Here is a 21,590-nt window from a genome sequence, read left to right on the forward strand (position 1 = left end):
TGATTTTTTTTCCAAAACAAACAAAACTAAAGCCTTGAAGGACACACCTAAGAGGTGTGTCCTTCAAGGCTGGTCAAGCACAGCCAGTAAAAAAAAGTGGAATTTTCATCCATTATAGCCCAAAGTCGGCAGGATGCTTACAGAATGAATGGGTTCAATTTGTACAGACAAGACGGTTTGATGTCTGCTCATTACATTTCGAAAAAGATAAATTTGTGAGGCAGATTCACACAGAAGGATTTGAGTGACGTCTGGTACGCAGAGCAGTTCCTACGATCTGGAAACAAAAGTCAGAAGCACCATCCCAAAGAGCTCACTGCACAGTAAGAGTCAAGTTTGTGTTCAGCACTTACTTTCACTTTCAGTGCTGGAGCTGGCAGGACCGGGTGGCGCGTTGTGCCATATGCATGGTGTGCAGCGAGCACACAGCCAGGAATTTGTTAGGGTTCACCTCCAAAACCAAGTTGCTCATAAAACTACAGCCTTTTCTGGTTCCAACAGTGCCAATTAGGACCCTTTCTATTTTGTGCTACATTAGGTAGAGGTGGTGGTGGTGGTGGTTTGGGGGGGGTCAGCATGCAGTTACCGTTATTGATTTTTACTAAAATCATCTCTCTGCAACCGTAAAAGATTTTTACAACTCCACTCTCTCATTCAAGTACTTTTGCAACTCTCACTCCAGATTTTACAAGGCAGCCGTTGTCAAGTACACATCTTTCCTCTAATTTACAGTGTGATCACTGCCTAACTCTGAAATCAGATAAAAAGCTCTGCAGTCCGAAATTAAAAGGCTGCAATGATTAGATTAGATTAGATAGAACTTTATTGATCCCTTTGGGAGGGTTCCCTCAGGGAAATTAAAAAAAAAGTAAAAGAAAAGGAAACATAAATACAAAATCATAACAACTGGGTGAATACATTTAAAACTATGGTTGATTCTCTAATAACTGTTTCAGCAGGTAGGGGAGAGCGGGGTAAGATGAGCCAGGGGGTAAGATGAGCCACCCCCTGTTTCTAAGAAACAGTAAACAAATGTGACCATGTGACCACATTCAAAGGGGGCCGGGACCATTTACTTACACTTGTGGAGAGGAGCACCACATGTCAAACTAGGTGAGGGACATATTTATAAAAATGTGTTTTTGTGCTTTCTAAGTCAATTCCATGTTTGTCCACAGTGAAGATGATTTAGAGAAGACAAAAGTAGAATAATATTTAGACACATTAGGGTTAAGTTAGTGGCTTTCTAAGCTATGATATGAATGCTAATAAAAATAATTTTGATTAGCCTAATCCCCTTTATTAGCATTTTTCTACAAAATGGTGGCCATGGGGTAAGATGAGCCATTAGATGTGGGGCAAGTTGAGCCACTGGCTCAACTTACCCCATTGGTGGCTGAGCTTACCCAATATGGATGACACTTAAGTTTTCACATTTACTGGTCATATATGACAACAACACATATATATATATATATATATATATATATATATATATATATATATATATATATATATATATATATGACATCAGATGAGGAAGACCAGTTGTTAGATGTGGGGGATTATGTTGTGGCAAAATACACGGGGAAGAAGAAAGTGCATTTCTTCATTGGCCAGATAATCAAATTGGATGTCTTCGAAATAGAGGCAAGATTTCTCAAAAGAAGCCGGTCATGCCATGGCTCTGCAAGAAAGCCAACCTTTGTCTTCAAAGAGAAAGATGAGGCTGTCCTGTCAAGACAGGATATTGTGAAAAAATTGCCCCGCCCCTTTACTGTTGGGGGGACAGCACGGAGGGAGAGGCAAATGGTGTTCCCTTGCCATTTGAACGCTTGGAACATTGAATAATGATGAAATGATTGAATGATTGATGGAATGATTGCTGCATGTTTTAGCAATGTTTTAACCTACTGAAAGAAATAAGATTCTTTTGGCACTGTTCTACTGTTTTAGTAATTTCTTTAATATAGTATATCTCTCATTCCCTCTCTAACCATCCCTCTTTCTATCTATCTACGCATATATCTCTCTCTATCCATCTATCTATCCCTCCCTATCCCATCTCGTTCTATCACCTCTCTCTTCATCTCCCCTTCTCTATGCAACGGCCCTATCCCCCACTTGATTGACTTGACTTGATTCATTGATTGCATTTCTAATAATAAAAGTTGTTTACTTTGTTAACCTAACATGTTTTGTGTTGGCTCAATTTACCCCACACGGTGGCTCATCTTACCCCGTGCATGGGGCAAGTTGAGCCACTTGACATTTTTTTTTCAAGAGGTAATATCACTCTAACCATAAGAGCTTATCAATTATGTTTTGCTCAGATAGTAACAGTACACTTTGAAATTTGGTATGGTGTGTAGACTGGAAGCAAAAATGGCTTTAACATGTAGTTATGATGAAAAATGTAAAAAGTGGCTCATCTTACCCCACTCTCCCCTACATATGCAGGTTTTATTTCTTTATTTGTGCCATTTTTATTTCCTTTATTTAATCTGACTTCAAATCCATTGCATTCCAAAGAATGTAATGGATCTGGTGTGCCTAAATATGATAACTACCACAATACCAATACTGTATAACGCTAACTATAAATAAATTGGTCCCCTACAGTTTATGTGGTTGGTGGTCACACCAAACTGATATCGATACCTATAGCCCAGGCCTGGGTTTATCAGCATCGGTGAGATTGCTTCTGGAGCAATTTTTCCAGGCCTGGACCTGAGCCGATAAAACATCTGAGCAATCAGAGAATCATTTACGGGTGATGTTGCCTGAGCACATGCTATTTTTCCACATTTGTACGTCCTTGTTACATCAATGGAGGAGAAGGTGATTATAGATGTGTCAAAGAACCCCACAAGCTGTACAAAGATACAGGCAAAAAGGAAGCTGTATGGAAGATCATCGGCAGTAGAGTGGGTATGACTGGTAAGTGTGTGTATGTGTGTGTGTGTGTGTGTGTGTGGGGGGGGGGGGGGGGCTGTGCGAGATTAAAAACAAGATCTTCGTATTTGTGGCAGTGTGTGCAAGGCTGCGCGTTCTATCTGTGGATCACGTTAAAAAGATTTTGCAGTGCGAGGTCTCATGTCTGATGCACTTTATGTGCCCACTGCCAATTATTATATTTTTTAAATTACCTAAATTTGATGAAACATAAAACTTGTTACCTTACTCACACCTGAGTCAGAGCGCTGAGTGCCCACTTACGCATTCACAAAAGAATGTTCACGTGGTAACTGCATGATAATCACTTTCACTCTTTCGGTTTCGATTGGTTTCTCTTTCGCGGTGGGAACGCCCACTGTAAACAGGATAAAATGTGTCAGCCACAGTTTAGGCTCCTTGTTTGTGTTAAAGGTTCATTTATAAAAACACTCTCAAAGCAAAACACACAGGCATGTGTCTTATGTATGTATAGTGTATAGCTGTGTGAGTCACGCCACTGACTGTCCGAGTGGGTCTGTTACATGCGGGAGTGCCAGGAGTCTGAGATTAGCAGGTCATCCATATGCTGCAGGATTTCATGCACCCAGATTCTCCTTTTCTTCTTCTTTCAACTTTGCCTTCTGTGCAAAATGAGCATCAAAAGCAGCTCTTCTTCACGGTCACTGTCAGCCATCGTGTACTGAGTGCACTGGGTGTGCACACAAACATACAACCGCTACATTTTCCCACGAAAACCAACACACGATAGTCAGGATTATAGTTGTGGTGTGACTGTTCCAGACTGGAACTAAATTCAGGTATACCGGTAGGTATACCGTGTCCAAAATCGCTCACTATATATTGGACTATATAGTGAGTTCGCCATTTTGTGGTGCAGTCCGAACGTGTAGTGAGAATTATTTTACCCTATAGTGGACTCATAGTATCCCCCAATGCATCGTGAAAAGTAGTGTACAACCGATGGTCACTAACCAAGCAATATATACCATCATGCATTGCAGTCGAGCTGGAAGAAAAATAATTAATTAAAAAAAAAAGGTGTGTGTTGGGGTGAATGGACAGAGGAAGAAACATTATAAATGGACATTCAAGAAGAAGAACACCAACAATTTTATTCATCACATGCTTGTGAAATTCCTCTCTGCATTAAGTACAATTAGGGCGGCACGGTGGTGTAGTGGTTAGCGCTGTCGCCTCACAGCAAGAAGGTCCTGGGTTCGAGCCCCGGGGCCGGCGAGGGCCTTTCTGTGCGGAGTTTGCATGTTCTCCCCGTGTCCGCGTGGGTTTCCTCCGGGTGCTCCGGTTTCCCCCACAGTCCAAAGACATGCAGGTTAGGTTAACTGGTGACTCTAAATTGACCGTAGGTGTGAATGTGAATGGTTGTCTGTGTCTATGTGTCAGCCCTGTGATGACCTGGCGACTTGTCCAGGGTGTACCCCGCCTTTCGCCCCTAGTCAGCTGGGATAGGCTCCAGCTTGCCTGCGACCCTGTAGAAGGATAAAGCGGCTAGAGATAATGAGATGAGATGAGATTAAGTACAATTAAAAATAGGAAGAGAATAGAAAATAAGCTAAAATAGAATAAGACATAAAATACAAGAATAAGAGTTACAGTGCAGAGCGAGCGATCAAAGCTTTAAATTTGATTTAATAAAAGGCAGTGGCAAAGAAGAAAAGTATTCAGCCTTGATTAAAAAGAACTGAAAGATGCAGCAGACACAAAGTAGTTTGTATTTATTAATGGGGGAAATACGCTCAGTATAATATGTATTTATCACAAAAATACATGTACGTATTTATTATTTTGAAAACCCACCAGCCGACTGATCTGGCACGTTTTAATTGTGTGATGGTAATGACGTAAATAATGGCGCAACAGAGTAGCATCCAAAAGTGTTTTTTCATTTTACCAATGAGCTCACTATATAGTCCTCTATATACAATTCCCTAGATAGTGAGCAGGGACTAGTGAATGAGTGAGTGAGTTCAGACACAGGTATAGTCATAGTTACAGTTGTCGTTGTGAGATTGGGGCATAAAACAGCACTCAATATTCACTACTATAGGCACCTAAAATAAAATTAAAATTATAAAATACTATAATTATTATGACACTTGCATACCATCCCCTTGTAGCTTTTGTTGTCTTTTTCAAAATAATTAGTATCACGAATGCACACCATTGCAGAGAATATTGTAGAGTCAGTGTGGACACAAAAGGCGGCAGTGGCGCATATGTCACACATGCAGCGCAGCTGACCTATAAATCGCTGCAATCTAATGACTGACGAGCTTTTAGTGATTTCTGGAACAGAATTCAGATGCAAAAAATTTCTTTCAAACCAATTTTTTTATTTATCAGTGAACTTTACAACCTATTTGAGCATATCACACACCGAAAACCTGGGATTTTATAATGTAATTTTCATAAAACAAGCACTTTAAGCTTTTTATTCGGTCTGTCACTGCCACAGTGATCTCTGACAGGTTTCCCAGAGCACCAAATATGTAGTATTGCTTAGATTTTCATACTATGTTTCAAATTCATATTTTTTGTTCTTTACAGTAAGTCTTTTGTAGCCTTTCAAAGGGACCAACTCACCCTACCCAGAACCCAGTTTGTTGTTTTTGTTTTGAAAATCACATAACTGGGGTGACACGGTGGTGTAGTCGTTAGCACGGTCACCTCACAGCAAGAAGGTTCTGGGTCCGAGCCCAGTGGCTGACAGGGGCCCTTCTGTGTGGAGTTTGCATGTTCTCCTTGTGTCTGCGTGGGTTTCCTCTGGGTGCGCTGGTTTCCCCCACAGTCCAAAGACATGCAGGTTAGGTTAATCGGTGGCTCTAAATTGACCGTAGGTGTGAATGAGAAAGATTGTTTGTCTCTATCTGGCGACTTGTCCAGGGTGTACCCCACCTCTCGGCCATAGTCAGCTGGGATAGGCTCCAACTTGCCCGTGACCCTGCACAGGATAAGCTGTTACGGATAATGGACAAAATCACATAACTGCTACTCTGCTAGCTTTCTGTGCAGCAAACCCTCTGCAAATCCACTGTTCATGATCCCTTTGAAATCAGTCTTGGACTTTTTCTGCATCTACATATCATACGTGGAAGTCTTGAAGAGAATATGCTTGATATTTTCTTTCCTTCATGGCTACTTGCAAGATGGCTGAGGTCGGTTCTGGCTATTATAGCTGGATAACCATATTTAAAACAGAATGGCTTGATTAAAAGAATTTAAAATACAAATACTTTGACAAAATATCTTCAGGTTCAAATGACAATTTGTGACCTATGGCTTAGGATGTTGTCTGATTGCTGTGGCTTGTTTTTCAAACAGTAGAATATCGATGGATGCAAGAAAGGTGGCTTGCAACTTAGTGCAGAGGCTTCTGGGAAGAGTGAACCAGCCCCTTTAATACAGATATAGCATAGTATGGAATCATTATCAGAAAAGCAACCTACAATGCAAAAAATTATAGATATCTTTAATAAAGGAAAGAAGGTATCGACTATTTCTCATTGTGAGATTTTTACATAAATAATACAATTAAACTTATTTCGAGACATATTTACTAATTTCAAGCTTAAAATTATCTTATTATCCTGGCTGATGATTTAGTGTCTTTCTAGAAAGAAGTGCTTGAAATAAGTGAAATTATTTGCCAGCAGAATAAGAAAATCAAGAAAAACTTTAGAAAGTAGCCCAGTGATGAACTGGCGACTTGTCCAGGGTGTACCCCGCCTTTCGCCCGTAGTCCGCTGGGATAGGCTCCAGCTTGCCTGCGACCCTGTAGAACAGGATAAAGCGGCTAGAGATAATGAGATGAGATGAACTTTAGAAAGTCATAAGTTGTTTAAAAACAACCTAATAAAGGGAATTAGTTTAAATCCACAGGTGATTATAGGAAATCGAGCGAGACGGTTGGTCGAGAGATTCAGACTTTCTTGATAATCACCTCGAACGACTCGGCAAAATGGCAACTAAATCAGTCAACGCAAGTGAGGAAGAATTACAAATGATGAAAGAAAATGCTGCTCCTAAAAACACGAAAGATGCTACGAAGTTTGGTCTAAAACTATTTAAAGATAAGGTGGGATTGTTATTTATTTTATCTGTTTCAAAACAAAATATTTTATGTGACTCGGCATAGATAAATCTGTGCCGCACCGTTATTACATTTGCATGCCAATTTTGAAGTTTGAAATGAATAATTTTTTAAATTAGATTTTTTATTTAAAAAAAAAAAACAAAAAAAAAAAACACCTGTATATTTTTACTAAACCACCTCAGGCTCAGTGAATATCGGCGATTATTATACACACGGGCCACTTTTTCCATGGAATAAAAACATTTTTTTTCGCGGTCCGGTTTCCATCAAATCCTGCCCAGAAGGCCTCGGTCAGTACTTTCAAGACCTCGATCACGGTATTTCACGATACGGACCTCCCAGTGGGTAAATAACGTACATACATACACACACAATATATATTGTGATATCCCGAGAGGCTGCGTCATCGAGGGGCGCTACGTCACACGCAGATGGCTCCAACTTCTGGCAGCTATAACTCCATCTGGTGGTGGAGTTAGGAACTGCACCCCTCAGCACACAACACAGCAGCACACATGTGGCCAATGAGGGCCTAATGCGCAAGAGGGCTTTGTGAGAGCTCAAAAGCTCTGTGTGAAGGTGGAAGAGAGAGGAGTGAGGTTCATGGACTCCCGTTGCTGAGTGGAACCTGCTGGGCAGAGTTGGAAAGCTCACCTGGACTTCTTACCTGAAGGATTTTGCACTGAAATATTTCCCTGTGTTACGGACGCCTGCTACTGGGCTGCCATCAGGCTAAAGACTACAGGGATTGTTAACTGGACTCCAAGTAAGGCAGAAGATTGTTTGTTCTGGGAAAAGGATATTGGACTGAAGGAAACCTGCGTATAATTTCGTTGTTCTAAAGCCAGAGACATTATTTGAGTTTGACTTTTGGGAATCCATTTTCGGTTAACCATTGGACGTTGAGATACCTTTCTGTTTAACTTCCTGGCATACCATTAAAAATCTTGATTTATTTTAACCTTTTGTGTCCTTGCACTGATTGAAGGGTCCCGCCGAGAGTCAGCCCGCCTCTAGTGATGTCACAAAAAAATAAATAAATTTTTATATATATATTTTTTATATATATTTATATATATCAAGAAATCCTACCAGTGGCTGGATAATGCAGGACTGACAGACAGCACAGAGGCACTAATCATGGCAGCACAAGAACAGGCCATAAGCACAAGAGCCATAGAGGCCAGGATCTACCAGAGTAGATCAGACCCAAGATGCAGACTGTGCAAAGAAGCCCCTGAAACAGTCCAGCACATAGTAGCAGGGTGTAAGATGCTAGCTGGATCAGCGTACATGGAGAGGCACAACCAAGTGGCTGGGATAGTATACAGGAACATCTGCAACCAGTATGGAATAGAAGTACCCAAGTCCCAATGGGCCATACCACAGAAGGTGGCTGAGAACAACAGGGCCAAGGTTCTGTGGGACTTCAGCTTCCAGACTGACAAACAGATCCTGGCTAACCAACCGGACATAGTGGTGGTGGACAAAAAGCAAAAGAGGGTGGTGGTAATAGATGTGGAGATCCCAGCTGACGCCAACATCAGGAAGAAGGAACATGAGAAACTTGAGAAGTATCAAGGGTTGAAAGAGCAGCTGGAACGGATGTGGAAGGTCAAGGGTTGCGTGGTCCCCGTGGTAGTGGGGGCACTTGGGGCAGTAACCCCCAAACTGGGAGAGTGGCTCCAGCAAATCCCACGAACAACATCTGAAGCCTCAGTCCAGAAGAGCGCAGTCCTAGGAACATCGAAGATACTGCGCAGAACCCTCAAACTTCCAGGCCTCTGGTAGAGGACCCGAGCTTGAGGATGACATGGATACCACCCCCCCGCCGGGGGTGAGAAGGAGATTTTATATATTATATATATATATACACACACACACACACACACACACATACATACAGTGGTGCTTGAAAGTTTGTGAACCCTTTAGAATTTTCTATATTTCTGCATAAATATGACCCAAAACATCCTCAGATTTTCACACAAGTCCTAAAAGTAGATAAAGAGAACCCAGTTAAACAAATTAGACAAAAATATGATACTTGGTCGTTTATTTATTGAGGAAAATGATCCAATATTACATATCTGTGAGTGGCAAAAGTATGTGAACCTCTAGGATTAAAAGTTAATTTGAAGGTGAAATTAGAGTCCGGTGTTTTCAATCAATTGGATGACAAATCAGGTGTGAGTGGGCACCCTGTTTTATTTAAAGAACAGGGATCTATCAAAGTCTGATCTTCACAACACGTTTGTGCAAGTGTATCATAGCATGAACAAAGGAGATTTCTGAGGACCTCAGAAAAAGCGTTGTTGATGCTCATCAGGCTGGAAAAGGTTACAAAACCATCTCTAAAGAGTTTGGACTCCACCAATCCACAGTCAGACAGATTGTGTACAAATGGAGGAAATTCAAGACCATTGTTACCCTCCCCAGGAGTGGTCGACCAACAAAGATCACTCCAAGAGCAAAGCGTGTAATAGTTGGCGAGGTCACAAAGGACCCCAGGGTAACTTCTAAGCAACTGAAGGCCTCTCTCACATTGGCTAATATTAATGTTCATGAGTCCACCATCAGGAGAACACTGAACAACAATCGTGTGCATGACAGGGTTGCAAGGAGAAAGCCACTGCTCTCCAAAAAACTTGCTGCTTGTCTGCAGTTTGCTAAAGATCACATGGACAAGCCAGAAGGCTATTGGAAAAATGTTTTGTGGATGGCTGAGCCCAAAATAGAACAATTTGGTTTAAATGAGAAGCGTTAAGTTTGGAGAAAGGAAAACACTGCATTCCAGCATAACAACCTTATCCCATCTGTGAAACATGGTGGTGGTAGTATCGTGTTTTGCCCAAAACACGATAGTGTAACAACACGAAGTGTTGTTTTGCTGCATCTGGGCCAGGACGGCTTGCCATCATTGATGGAGCAATGAATTCTGAATCATACCAGGGAATTCTAAAGGAAAATGTCAGGACATCTGTCCATGAACTGAATTTCAAGAGAAGGTGGGTCATGCAGCGAGACAACGACCCTAAGCACACAAGTCGTTCTACCAAAGAATGGTTAAAGAAGAATAAAGTTCATGTTTTGGAATGGCCAAGTCAAAGTCCTGACCTTAATCCAATCAAAATGTTGTGGAAGGACCTGAAGTGAGCAGTTCATGTGAGGAAACCCACCAACATCCCAGAGTTGAAGCTGTTCTGTATGGAGGAATGGGCTAAAATTCCTCCAAGCCGGTGTGCAGGTCTGATCAACAGATACCGGAAACATTTAGTTGCAGTTATTGCTGCACAAGGGGGTTACACCAGATACTGAAAGCAAAGGTTCACATACTTTTGCCACTCACAGATATGTAATATCGGATCATTTTCCTCAATAAATAAATGACCAAGTATAATATTTTTGTCTCATTTGTTTAACTGGGTTCTCTTTCTCTACTTTTAGGACTTGTGTGAAAATCTGAGGATGTTTTATGCCATATTTTTTGCAGAAATATAGAAAATTCTAAAGGGTTCACAAACTTTTAAGCACCACTGTGTGTGTGTGTATATATATATATATATATATATATATATATATATATTAGTCAGTCACTAATTCTGCAAGTTCTCCCACTTAAAAAGATGAGAGGCCTGTAATTTTCATAGGTATACCTCAACTATGAGAGACAAAATGAGAAAAAAAAAAATCCAGAAAATCACATTGTCTGATTTTTAAAGAATTGATTTGCAAATTATGGTGAAAAATAAGTATTTGGTCAATAACAAAAGTTCATCTCAATACTTTGTTATATACCCTTTGTTGGCAATGACAGAGGTCAAATGTTTTCTGTAAATCTTCACAAGGTTTTCACACACTGTTGCTGGTATTTTGGCCCATTCCTCCATGCAGATCTCCTCTAGAGCAGTGATGTTTTGGGGCTGTCGCTGGGCAACACGGACTTTCAACTCCCTCCAAAGATTTTCTATGGGGTTGAGATCTGGAGACTGGCTAGGCCACTCCAGGACCTTGAAATGCTTCTTACGAAGCCACTCCTTCGTTGCCCGGGCGGTGTGTTTGGGATCATTGTCATGCTGAAAGACCCAGCCACGTTTCATCTTCAATGCCCTTGCTGATGGAAGGTGGTTTTCACTCAAAATCTCACGATACATGGCCCCATTCATTCTTTCCTTTACACGGATCAGTCGTCCTGGTCCCTTTGCAGAAAAGCAGCCCCAAAGCATCATGTTTCCACCCCCATGCTTCACAGTAGGTATGGTGTTCTTTGGATGCAACTCAGCATTCTTTCTCCTCCAAACACAAGTTGAGTTTTTGGTAAAAAGTTCTATTTTGGTTTCATCTGACCATATGACATTCTCCCAATCCTCTTCTGGATCATCCAAATGCTCTCTAGCAAACTTCAGACGGGCCTGGACATGTACTGGCTTAAGCAGGGGGACACGTCTGGCACTGCAGGATTTGAGTCCCTGGCGGCATAGTGTGTTACTGATGGTAGCCTTTGTTACTTTGGTCCCAGCAGGTCATTCACTAGGTCCCCCCGTGTGGTTCTGGGATTTTTGCTCACTGTTCTTGTGATCATTTTGACCCCACGAGGTGAGATTTTGCGTGAAGCCCTAGATCAAGGGAGATTATCAGTGGTCTTGTATGTCTTCCATTTTCTAATAATTGCTCCCACAATTGATTTCTTCACACCAAGTTGCTTACCTATTGCAGATTCAGTCTTCCCAGCCTGGTGCAGGTCTACAATTGTTTCTGGTGTCCTTTGACAGCTCGTTGGTCTTGGCCATAGTGGAGTTTGGAGTGTGACTGTGAGGTTGTGGACAGGTGTCTTTTATACGGATAACGAGGTCAAACAGGTGCCATTAATACAGGTAACGAGTGGAGGACAGAGGAGCCTCTTAAACAAGTTGTTACAGGTCTGTGAGAGCCAGAAATCTTGCTTGTTTGTAGGTGACCAAATACTTATTTTACAGAGGAATTTACCAATTAATTCATTAAAAATCCTACAATGTGATTTCCTGGATTCTTTCCCCCCCATTCTGTCTCTCATAGTTGAAGTGTACCTATGATTAAAATTACAGGCCTCTCTCATCTTTTTAAGTGGGAGAACTTGCACAATTAGTGGCTGACTAAATACTTTTTTGCCCCAGTGTGTGTGTATATACACACATACATATGTATGTATGTATGTATGTATATATGTATGTATGTATGTGTATATATATATATATATATATATATATATATATATATATATATACACACACACACACACACACACACATATATACACACATATGTATGTATATATACACACACGTATATACACACACACGACCCCGATTCCAAAAAAGTTGAGACAAAGTACAAATTGTAAATAAAAACGGAATGCAATAATTTACAAAATCTCAAAAACTGATCTTGTATTCACAATAGAACATAGACAACATATCAAATGTCGAAAGTGAGACATTTTGAAATTTCATGCCAAATATTGGCTCATTTGAAATTTCATGACAGCAACACATCTCAAAAAAGTTGGGACAGGGGCAATAAGAGGCTGGAAAAGTTAAAGGTACAAAAAAGGAACAGCTGGAGGACCAAATTGCAACTCATTAGGTCAATTGGCAATAGGTCATTAACATGACTGGGTATAAAAAGAGCATCTTGGAGTGGCAGCGGCTCTCCGAAGTAAAGATGGGAAGAGGATCACCAATCCCCCTAATTCTGCACCGACAAATAGTGGTGCAATATCAGAAAGGAGTTCGACAGTGTAAAACTGCAAAGAGTTTGAACATGCATCTACAGTGCATATCATCATCAAAAGATTCAGAGAATCTGGAAGAATCTCTGTGCGTAAGGGTCAAGGCTGGAAAACCATACTGGGTGCCCATGATCTTCGGGCCCTTAGACGGCACTGCATCACATACAGGCATGTTTCTGTATTGGAAATCACAAAAAATGGGCTCAGGAATATTTCCAGAGAACATTATCTGTGAACACAATTCACTGTGCCATCCACCATTGCCAGCTAAAACTCTATAGTTCAAAGAAGCTATATCTAAACATGATCAAGAAGCGCAGGCGTCTTCTCTGGGCCAAGGCTCATTTAAAATGGACTGTGGCAAAGTGGAAAACCGTTCTGTGGTCAGACAAATCAAAATTTGAAGTTCTTTATGGAAATCAGGGATGCCGTGTCATTCAGACTAAAGAGGTGAAGGACGACCCAAGTTATCAGCGCTCAGTTCAGAAGCCTGCATCTCTGATGGTATGGGGTTTCATTAATGCGTGTGGCATGGGCAGCTTACACATCTGGAAAGACACCATCAATGCTGAAAGGTATATCCAGGTTCTAGAGCAACATATACTCCCATCCAGACGATGTCTCTTTTAGGGAAGACCTTGCATTTTCCAACATGACAATGCCAAACCACATACTGTATCAATTACAGCATCATGGCTGCGTAGAAGAAGGGTCTGGGTACTGAACTGGCCAGCCTGCAGTCCAGATCTTTCACCCATAGAAAACATTTGGCGCATCATAAAACGGAAGATACGACAAAAAAGACCTAAGACAGTTGAGCAACTAGAACCCTACATTAGACAAGAATGGGTTAACATTCCTATCCCTAAACTTCAGCAACTTGTCTCCTCAGTCCCCAGGCGTTTACAGACTGTTGTAAAGAGAAAAGGGGATGTCTCACAGTGGTAAACATGGCCTTGTCCCAAAATTTTTAAAAAAAATCACCTAATTTTTCTCCTTAAATGATACATTTTCTCAGTTTAAACATTTCATATATTATCTATGCTCTACTCTGAATAAAATATGGAATTTTGAAACTTCATCATTGCATTCCGTTTTTATTTACAATTTGTACTTTGTCCCAACTTTTTTGGGATCGGGGTTGTATACACACACACACACACACACACACACACACACAGTATAACCTCTAATGAACACCCCCTCCCTAATTAATGCCCCCCCCCCCAATATTTCGGAAAAAAAAAATCATTCAAAATTTAAAAAAAACTAACAGTCTGAACTGTTTTACATACCCCAGGTTTTCTATCCAAGTCCAGTATCCAAATCAAATACGAATTCAATGTCCTGGGCTATCACAATACATCGATTGTGTCCTGGGCTATCACAATCCGAAATCTTTTAGCTTAAAACTCGCAGTGTAGGATTTGTGTTTTTCAACACGTGTGTCCATCTTTACGATTAGAAACAGAATGATCAGATCAAATTATCTGGGAGGCACGTGACTTCTGCAAAAAGGGAGCTTTATGCAAAGTGAGTGGCGTAACAGTGGTCGGCGAAAAGATCAAACGTGTCAAGCCAGCTGACACGCGAGCTATATCTGGGCTGTTTCCTTGCCGAATGAACACCTGCATTACCGTATACACTCCAGTAAGCGCCCCAAATAATAAAAAAAATCAATTTTTAAAAACACTTAATTCGATGACTTTTCACCTAGAAAACATATGAAAGTTAGGGAAAATTAGTAGGGCAGTTATGTTAGGGTTTGAAAAATTCGATCAACTGTGAATTTTTACCCCTAATAAATGCCCCCCTTTTGAAAAACGTAAAGCCCCCAGGGGCGTTCATCAGAGGTTATACAATATTTTATTTTTATATATATATATATATATATATATATATATATATATATATATATGGTATGTGTGTGTGTGTAGTGTGTATATGTATGTATGCACACGCACACACACACACACGCGTATGTATATACATATATACACACACACACACACACACCTCAGGGCTTTACATTAGCACCTGCCCACCCGCCAAATGCGGGTAAAATTCGGCTTTGGCAGGTAATGACTTTATTCCCACTAGCCACTTTGGCGGGTGGTTTATTCTGTGCTGACGACTGACAAGCACACTACAGTATGTGGTGACATATAGCTGGAGTTTCAAACCCTGCTGCTCAGGAAAAAAGGGGCAGAGATGAGCAGGGCCGGAGGCAACATTTTAAAAATCACCGAGGTCCATGATGCGCAAAGCACGTGCCGAAAAATTTGACAAATTTAAATGAGGGGGGTGAATTACACGTCACACAAGAGATCTATTCCAGAAATTACTTTTAATGGTGTTTGAACTGAATTAATTTTTGAAAAAAAAAATAAATTATGTATATGCCAAGAGTAAGAATAATTTAAGCTTGTTTAATGGTTTGATCTGGCCCAAGCAATGAGGACAAAAGATACCCTAACCATGTAGCCTACGGAACTAAGATACATTAACAATCTGGCATCCGTTACACCTACACAAAAAAAAAAAAAAATTCTGGGGGGGACCACAGTATACACCACCATGTTTTCGGCAAAGTTATTTAAGGCAAATACAAGTTGAAACTTTCCACTCTATTGCTTTGGCTTATCGAAGATGCGCAGATAGACAGTAAAGGGAATTCGGAATTCCCTTTACTGTCTATCTGCGCATCTCAGAATGACACAGGACAATGGGCGAACTAGATTTTTTTTTTTTTTCCCCAGCCACGGTACGCCGGAAATCCGGCGCGGCGCCGGAACGCTATCACCCCTGCAAAAGGCATAATGAGTACAAATGAAACGCTCTCTTTTATGCTTACACATTCACACAATGTAAATATACTGACTTTTAAATGAACTAAATTACTTTGCTTTTTTTTAAACCGCTACCTTTTATATATTTATGGCTTATCAATTATGTTCATGTAAACCACTGTATTTTAATGTATTTTAACATATCATCCACTATTTACTCATATTTATTGTATTTATTCTCTCATATGAACTTTAACAACAGTCCTAGCTAAGTAGACACAGTAACTGTAACAACTCGAGAGACTTTCTTCATAAAACTTCCCAAACTCAAAATTGTCACAAAAACATCTACAATCATCAATAACAATGAAACAAATCAATACACACCAACGATGCTATCAAAGGGCATAAGATGCAGGCAGATTCAAAAGGATTGGAAAAATGACAAACAATGGCTCTGAGCCCGGCCCTTCTTTTTACTTCCTGGTTTAAGTCACCTGACATGTTGCAGGTAATTTCCTGTTCCAAAATAAAATACACAAAACGCTGATTTAACAATTGTAACAAATCAGTATCAATGCGGTGTGGCATGGAGGTGATCAGTCTGTGGCACTGCTGAGGTGTTATTGAAGCCCAGGTTGCTTTGATAGTGGCCTTCAGTGTATCTGTATTTTTGGGTCGGGTGTTTCTCATCTTCCTCTTGACAATACCCCATAGATTCTCTATGGGGTTCAGGTCAGGCAAGTTGGCTGGCCAATCAAACACAGTAATATCATGGTCAGCAAACCATTTGGTAGTAGTTTTGGCACTGTGGGTTGGTGCCAAGTCCTGCTGGAAAAGGAAATCAGCATCTCCAAAAAGCTCGTCAGCAGACGGAAGCATGAAGTGCTCTAAAATCTCCTGGTAGATGGCTGTGTTGACTTTGGACTTGATAAAATACAGTGGACCAACACCAGCAGATGACATGGCACCCCAAATCATCACAGACTGTGGAAACTTCACACTGGGTTTCAAACACCTTGGATTCTGTGCCTCTCCACTCTTCCTCCAGACTCTAGAACCGTGATTTCCAAATTAAATGCAAAATGTACTTTCATCCGAAAAGAGGACTTTGGACCACTGAGCAACAGTCCATTTCTTTCTCTCCTTAGCCCAGATAAGACACTTCTGACATTGTCTCTGGCTCAGGAGTCGCTTGATATTAGGAATGCGAAAGTTGTATCCCCTTTCTTGAAGATGTCTGTTCGTGATGGGTCTTGATACACGGACACCAGCCTCAGTCCACTCCTTGTGAAGCTCTCCCAAGTTCTTGAATCAACTTTTCTTGACAATCCTCTCAAGACTGCAGCCATCCCTGTTGCTTGTGCACCTTTTCCAGCCACCCTTTTCAGCAAATGACCTTTTGTGGCTTACCCTCCTTGTGGAGGGCATCAGTGATCATCTTCTGGACAACAGTCAAGTCAGCAGTCTTCCCCATGATTGTGGTTGTGTGTACTGAACTAGACCGAGATACACTGTGTTCATACTGTTTTACTCAAACTCGAAATGAAATATTCTAATATTTTGAGATGGGGTTTTTTATGTTTTTGTACTGTATGCCATACTGATTAAAATTAAAATAGAAAAATGCTTGAAACATTTTAGTTTATGTGTAATGAGTCTATAATATATAACTTTCACTTTCTTAAATAACTGATGGAAAATATTGAACTTTTTCACAATATTCAAATTTTTTGAAATGCACTAGTAGAAAATCTGGCAAAAACAGGCACCAGTAATTTTAAACTCGAAACTATAAAGGACCATGAAAAGTCAAATGCACAAATCGGTACTATAACATCAAAACCGGCGAAGACGGCTGGTTCACTACAGGACAGCATTGCTTTCAAGTCCCTGGCTGTCATGAAGTCGGCTGAGCTGGAGAGGATGGAGCTGCTGTTTAGAAACGTTCACGCGATTGTAAAGAAGTTGATCCCACCCCAGCTATCAACTTACGGCCTGCTGGAAGCCTCAGGTCACAAAAACCATTTTTCATGGACCCTTCAGACTCATCTGATGATGAATGTAATGAGGACATTTAATGTCTCCCTGTACACATTTTCTCACACTCTCTCACACAATTAATAGATAATACATAATATACATAATAATACTTGATAATACACAATACTTGCATATCAAAACATCAAATGTTTTTCAATGATAAATGTTTTGAATTGGACTTTTAATATTAGAATCAGTTCAGTTGTACTGAATGTTATTTTTCATATTATACGATATTTCATATTGTAAGGGTCTTGAATTTGAGTTCAATAAACAGAATACTCTGTTTATATTTTTGTCTGAATTGGTTGCATGTTTTCATATACGGAGCTACCTTAACAGCACTGAATACTTGAGTGCTACTGTAGAGATGCATTATACGCTGCCATTCATAATTACATCTAGATCTTCTGAACTTTAACGCATCATGGTGAAGAAAAAACTGCAATTTCCTGGCAACAAAATTGTGGCTAGTGAAAAGGCTGAATGGCTAGTGACTCGGGGAAACCACTAGCCACGGTGGCCGACACACACACACACACACCGTACATACATACATACATACCACACATTCATTCTACTCCCTTGTACTGGGTTTATTGATGGCATGCAATATTATCATATCGCTTATCCTCCATCACTCTCCCCAATGGAGAAGGAGCATGCAATATCGTAACAATATTACACGTTGTCAAGACAACACAATGTCACACATCGGAGCTCGTGCGACGATCCAATGACAAAACTTTTCTGCTGTGCATGTGCACAATCATTTCTTTGTCGGCCGGGAAAGAGCGACGACGATGCTAATCCAGTGCTACTGATAGGATTAAGCACTAAATAAATAAACTGAAACCGAAGACGCACTGAACACCCAAAAGGCTACCAAAACTTCATTATATATTCTTCACACATATTTACAAGAAAAAAACATGTCAACGGACATCGAAAAACTGGAAAGGAGACAAGTCAGTGATGTAAAACTTCCATGCTAACAAGTGACAGACAATTTATAAATTAACATGGCCACCAGGTGTGCTTCTTTCAAAGTGGAAGATTTTGAGAGAATTTTGGCTACCAGGTCACTCCATTGTGTGTAGCGGTCAATGTTGATTTTAAAAGTAACTAAAATTACACAGGAAAAAAATAAAATAAAATAATAATAATAATAATAATAATAGGCTTGACTGCGCTAGCATTGGCCTTAGCTAACACTACACCAGCTGGAAGGTAACTGCACTGCTTACCTTTCTCTTCACCACACTGCTTTGGTACTGTGCTTTCTCCTGAAGGAGCTGTTGGGAAATTGTCTCACGCTCTTCCTCCAGACTGCTCTCCTTCTCCAGCTGCTGGAATTCCAGGTCCTCAAACTGCTTTGTCTCAGCCTCCAAGGTTTCTGCTTCCTATGGTGTGCAAACACACAGAAAAAGGGAGGCAAACACACATCAGTCAGAGTCAGAGAGCAGCGTGAGGCAGGCAGCTCCAGTCATGCTCCTCAGAGAATAAGTGCAGGAGCACAGGATACTGCAGCTTAGGAGCACAGCTGCTGCACACAAAGCACAACACACTGCTGGGCTTTAGCTTTATAATAATCTAATTCCATGAATATTATATGGAAATATTTGCCATTTTATGACCTTATTGTATACTCAGTGCTATATAATGGCTTTCAGAGTATACAGTAGGTCAGCAGTCAAAAAATATCCATGATGAAATGATTTCTAGACTTTGCTGATACTCTGAGCTGATCTTGTCTCGACTTGACCTACAGTGAACCTGACTCATGCTTTCACAGAGGATCAACTAGCCAGCCCTCAGTGTACTATAATCAAACTCCTTTCGACATGAACAAGCCTGAGGGCAGAGAGTTTGAGTCAGTGTTGATTTCTCAGAGCAGCCTGCAGGGCTATTCTTTTGGTAAAACCGTCTAGCAATGAAAATCCTTCTCCAAGACAGCCTGGTCTACTATGAACTACCAAAAGAAGGAAATACTCCAAAGTATGAGTGTAGTGACTACTGAACAGCAGTAAATATAAAATGATCATGTCTTTTTCCTTATAATTCCAATACTGATGCAAGCATGTGGAAGGCAGAAAATGCACAGAGATGGAGACCATCATTAAGCTGTACATTAATACATTAGTAGAATGTTAGGGGTTAAAAGGTGGCACAGGAAAAACATGAACACACAACCAGACCCCAACCAGAGAAACAGCAGAACTAAAACAGGCATGCACAGCTATAAAGAACAGTTGATATTCTTACCCAGAATTCACCACACAGCCCTTAAAAACACCATGTGACACACCTTTTCTCTGCACATTTACCCAGAAGCAAACAAAATGTAAGAATGATGCAAGACTGCCAGCAGACAGTACAGGAACATTTTCACAAAAAAAAAAAAAGTGACTAAAATTCAATGCAAGCCAATACTGACCTGCATGATGTGCATTCTGGAAAACTATTCCTTACAAAGTGGCATGGTGTTTGCTTTTATTATTCAGAACTTGAATACAAACTTTCTGCAGAAGCATCATGCATGCCAACATCTACCGGCCCAACATGGGTGACATGGTGTGTGCATGTTCAGAGATGCTATAATCAGAAGTGGTGTGTTTGAAATCACGCAGAGTTTCTGATGGTCCTGGTATGAGACCAGCAGGACGAGACTGACCCTTTTGAGTTGCTCCTGCAACTGCTCCCTTAGAGACTCGGGGCAGTTATGCAGCTGGCTCTTCAGCTCATTGTAGTAGTCCTGAAGCCTCTCCAGGGCTTCCCGCTGGCTGTCAACATTCGCCCTCTCCTAGAAAGACAACACACACCATCCATGGGGAGAGAGAGAGAGAAAAACCACACTGCTCAAATCCACACCATGCACAAGCGTCTGAGGTTAGAGGATACAACAGATCGGGTTTGGCCGAAGAACAGAGACATGTGACTTTCTACATTTATTACAGCACCCATATTTACTCAGTTAACTCAAAAATGTGCTGTACATATGGAATATACTTTCTATTTACCGGAATTATATCAGGAGTATAATGAAGACCTTTGAGAAGGTAGAATAGGCTTGTGTTCTCAAACATTTGATCAAATGTCTTTGTGGTACAGTGTGTGGAGGAGGTTTTATTTTGTGCAAAACCATCTGCCATTTCATTGCCTCCATCAAGGACGTTATGTTTTTGGTGCAGTTTGTTTGTCTTTAAGCAGGATTGCAAAAACCCTACCAACCCGATTTCCAAAACACTTGGAAGGATGTCGTATGGGCCACAGCAAACTCCATGAAATTTTGGAGTGGATCAGAGTTCCAGGGCAGATCCACAAATTTATTTTCACTTTCTCAAAGGCTGTGAGATATAGAAGTCTGTGCTCAACAATGCCATAAGTCTTAAAATCCAGTTGATGTCAGAAGGCAGTAAAAGTTCAATAATTACAAAACATAACCAATGTAGAAATACAAAAAGACTCCATACCCTAATCCACATTCACGGGTACTGGTAGTCCTCTGGTAGTCATGAATGTGGATTGGGATACGAAGGCTCCAGCCAGGCACAATTACAACCCCAATTCCAAAAAAGTTGGGATAAAGTACAAATTGTACAACCCCGATTCCAAAAAAGTTGGGACAAAGTACAAATTGTAAATAAAAATGGAATGCAATGATGTGGAAGTTTCAAAATTCCACATTTTATTCAGAATAGAACATATCAAAATGTATAAACTGAGAAAATGTATCATCATTTAAAGAGAAAAATTAGGTGATTTTAAATTTCATAACATCATCTCAAAAAAGTTGGGACAAGGCCATGTTTACCACTGTGAGACATCCCCTTTTCTCTTTACAACAGTCTGTAAACGTCTGGGGACTGAGGAGATAAGTTGCTCAAGTTTAGGGATAGGAATGTTAACCAATTCTTGTCTA

At 40.6% G+C, this 21,590-nt stretch overlaps 1 protein-coding gene across 7 annotated transcripts in view; it reads right to left on the bottom strand.

Moving 5' to 3' along the window:
• The window catches only part of phldb1b (pleckstrin homology-like domain, family B, member 1b), a 196,098-nt gene that overhangs the window by 71,652 nt on the left and 102,856 nt on the right, over positions 1–21,590 (bottom strand). For 5 of the 7 annotated variants that reach the window (XM_060943762.1, XM_060943760.1, XM_060943758.1 and 2 more), the window contains 2 exons: positions 20,343–20,471; positions 18,916–19,071 (listed from right to left, as the gene is read on the bottom strand). In XM_060943762.1, the coding sequence (XP_060799745.1) occupies positions 18,916–19,071; positions 20,343–20,471 (285 nt within the window). The remainder of the gene's footprint in view (positions 1–18,915; positions 19,072–20,342; positions 20,472–21,590) is intronic. The other 2 variants (XM_060943763.1, XM_060943759.1) reach the window with 1 other exon arrangement.

Source organism: Neoarius graeffei, chromosome 17, assembly GCF_027579695.1.
Source record: "Neoarius graeffei isolate fNeoGra1 chromosome 17, fNeoGra1.pri, whole genome shotgun sequence".
NCBI classification, from domain to species: Eukaryota; Metazoa; Chordata; class Actinopteri; order Siluriformes; family Ariidae; genus Neoarius; species Neoarius graeffei.